The sequence below is a fragment of the Chrysochloris asiatica genome, unplaced genomic scaffold, assembly GCF_000296735.1.
Source record: "Chrysochloris asiatica unplaced genomic scaffold, ChrAsi1.0 scaffold00061, whole genome shotgun sequence".
NCBI lineage: Eukaryota > Metazoa > Chordata > Mammalia > Afrosoricida > Chrysochloridae > Chrysochloris > Chrysochloris asiatica.
Window position 1 is genome coordinate 13,829,760 of NW_006408579.1, and position 3,673 is coordinate 13,833,432.

At 38.7% G+C, this 3,673-nt stretch overlaps 1 protein-coding gene across 1 annotated transcript in view; it reads left to right on the forward strand.

Annotated features, from left to right (window-relative positions):
* Nucleotides 1-3,673, forward strand: part of LOC102814445 (cell surface glycoprotein CD200 receptor 1-like) — a 28,152-nt gene that overhangs the window by 5,125 nt on the left and 19,354 nt on the right. The window contains exons 2-3 of the mRNA XM_006864206.1: nucleotides 176-496; nucleotides 619-867. Of these exons, the coding sequence (XP_006864268.1) occupies nucleotides 176-496; nucleotides 619-867 (570 nt within the window). The remainder of the gene's footprint in view (nucleotides 1-175; nucleotides 497-618; nucleotides 868-3,673) is intronic.

The window sequence follows — 3,673 nt, forward strand, 5'->3', positions numbered from 1 at the left end:
AATACTATATACATTTTATGAATGTTTAATTAGTAATCTACTATTTTTGGAATAAGACTGCCACTAAAATAATATTCTAGTATAACTTCATTTATTATGGATAAATTTTAAACATGGAATCTTATGTCAAGTGTTTAAAGTAAAATCACTGTCCTTCTGTGCGCTGCGTGTCCAGAGATCACGACAATGTCAGTACAGGTGGATGAAAAGATTGTGCTTTCCTGCCCTTGCGTCCCACCGACAGTGGACTTCATCATGGTAACTTGGAAGATAACCCTCAGAAACCAAACTAACTGCCTGAAAGCCTACAGGAGAGATAGAAATGAGACAGCAGATACCAACTGTACTGATATGGGAGTAACCTGGGCCACCAGACCTGACCAGAATCCTGCCCTTCTGATTGACCCAGTGACCATCATGCATGAGGGGACTTACAGCTGTGAAGTGGTAATAACTAAAGGGAATTTCCAACATGACTATCACCTTCATGTGTCTGGTAAGGAACATCTTATGTGGTGATGTTTTGGTTAACCAGATTTGGGACTGAATCAAATGTGTCTCTAAGTTCCCTATTGTCTATGTTATGACTGAAGCATTAGTTTTCCTTTATCTCTGCAGTGCCCCTTGAGGTGAGCATATTTAAAAAAGATACTAGAACTGTGGTGTGCAAGGCAGTTTCAGGGAAGCCAGCTGCATGGATCTCTTGGACCCCAGAGGGGAAGTGTGTCACTGAGCAAGGAAATCAGAGGAATAGTACCGTGTTTGTCCAGAGCGCATGCTACTGGGAGGAGGACAATGTGTCTACTGTGAACTGCTCTGTCTTCCACTGGACTGGAAACAAGAGTCTGTCCTTAGAACTAAACTCAGGTAACTAATTCTCCTTATTTTGTGTTAGATTTTTCCATTTTTTCAGAGAAGTTATGTTAAAAAGAAATGTGTACATGTAGAAATTTAACTAGTTTTCATTCAAGAATGTTCTTGCCACTTCTCATTTTATCTCCTTTCCCTCCCCAAAATAACAACATATGTCTAGAACAATATTACGTATTGTAAAAAGCATGTTTTAGAGTACAGTTCACTCTATTTTTATTGTTCACACTTGTGCTAGTAATAAATTTATTTGAGTCATGTAATTTTAAACAATTCATGGCATTAACAGAAGGATGAAGTATAATTTTATGTGAATACTTACAGTTTGAAATAGAAGGATAAAATCACCCACAAATTGCCTTTACATATTGTAGTTGTTTACCGCATTAACCGGCAACACCACACCAGAAGTCCATTGTTGGTTGCTAGGTGCCGTCAAATCTGTACTGACTCATAATGACCTGATGCACAACAAAACAAAGCACTGCCTGGTCCTACACCAACCAGTGATGATCCCCCCATGATATGATATGATGTGATAAGCCAATGAGAAGACTAAGGGTAGGATAAACTACCCTTGGAGTCTTAGTGTGGCATATGATAAGTACTGGACTGATAACTGTGAGTTTGATGATTCAAACTCACCAGCTGCTTCTCAGAAACCCTATATAGGGTCTCTATGAGTTGGAACTGACTCAACAGCACTTAACAACAACAACAACACCCATAATCTCACCATGGCCCTGATCTGATGCACAGGAGATTTCCGATGGTGTGGCATGCAACACCTTTTATCTTGCAAGAGATAAAAGGAGACAGACTGGAACAGAGAAAGAGGAACATATGACCACCAAGAAAGAAGAGTCAGGAATGGCATGTGTCTTTTTGACCTGGAGTTCCTGCACTGTGAATCACCTAGGTCCAGGGTAGGATTGATGCCAACACATATGGAGATCCCCAAGGAATGCTGGGTCTACAGTTTCTGAAAGGAGACAAGGCCTTTTCCTTAGACCTGATGCTGCCAGAAGAACAACAACAAAAAAATCTGTTTTGGAAGAAGTACAATCAGAATGCTCCTAAGAAGAGAAAATGTCGAGACTTTGTCTCATGTACTTTGGATATGTTATCAGGAGGGACCAGTCCTTGGAGAAGGATATCATGCTTGGAAAAGGGAGGGTCAGAGGAAAAGAAGAAGACCCCTAATGGGGTCCCCAAGCGACGATGGGCTCAAACATAACAAAACCTGTGAGGATGGTGCAGGACCTGGCAGTGTTTCTTTAGGTTGTGCATAGGGTCATTATCAGTCAGCACCAACTCTATAGCACTTAACAACCATAACAACATGTTCTTCCTAGTGGACTTTCTTAAATGTCATAAATTAACTTCTATGTTTAGTTCACATTTTCTCCTCTCTGCTCCCATCTTACTACATTTCCTATTGCTTAAAAAGTTAAATATTTTAGTCAACATAATACACAGTCTAACGGTTCTATCAGGGTTATGATGAACAACGTCAGTCTTTCCCTGACTCTCCACTTCTCTATTCACACTCAGTTCCTCAGAGCTAAGTACTTTAAATCTTCATGTGTTTCTTCTTGCAGACAAATCCATTTTTATTAGCACTGTGTGTACTTCTATTTCTTAATACATCAAGTTTACACCTAATGTACCCACTTCTTTTTGTATGGTAGAGTAGGATTTATCTATATTGTCTTTATCTGCCACTCATTTACCATTATAAATCAATTTTTGGTAAAATGGAATCATCAATGTTTCCATTATTTTGAATATGTAAATACTGTTAAATACTGAATCAGGAAATAAACTCATATATAAAACAATTTTAACTGACTTGTTTTTGTATTTCTTCGACTTAATTATTTTTAGTTTTTTGCTTTCTTAATAATGTATTCTGTAAGATAAGCACACACTTAATAATTTATGCTGTAGGATAAACAATACTTCAGACATATTGTCAGGAGGGACTAGTCATTGGAGTAGGATATCATGTTTGGTAGAGTGGAGGGTCCTACAAAAAGAGGAAGACTCCCAGGGAGATGGATTTGCAAAGTGGCAGCAGCAGCAATGGGCTCAGGTGGAATTGGCCCAGGACTGGACAGTGTTTTGTTCTGTTGTACATAGTGTCACTATAAGTAGGTACCGACTCAGTGACACCTAAAAACAACAACAGGGTAAGCACCAGATTCCTAAATGCAAGGTCGGAAGTTCAAATCCACCAGCCACCCCTTGGAAACTCTAAACAGGGTCGCTATGAATTGAAACCGACTTGACATTTAACAATAACAATAAACCAAAATCCACTGCTTCTGACTCACAGCTACACTATAGAACTGCCCACAGTGTTTCCAAGGCTGGATATCTTTATGGAATCAGACTGCCAAAACTTTCTTCCATGGAGTGGGTGGTGATTTCATTCACAGATGAGTGCTTTGGTCACTGCACCACCAAAGCTTCTTAATGTACCTATTATAAATTAAAGAAGCAAACCCATCAACTCCTCCGCCGCAGAAAAGACCTGGCAATCTGTTCCCTATAAAGATTTAGAGTCTTGGAATCCCTATGAGATAGTTCTCTGAACTATAGGGTCACTTATGGGCACAAAAAATATTGTTAATTTTTATCACTAAACTAGTTGATAAAATCAGCACACCCCTTTTAATAGGTCTCTTTTATTATTACAAGGGGCTTCAAGTGTCTGGAAACGTTCCAATATCTTTTAACTCCATTTTTGCAAGATGTAAATTTTTTAATTTTACCTTTTTTTTTTTTTTTTTAAGTATCC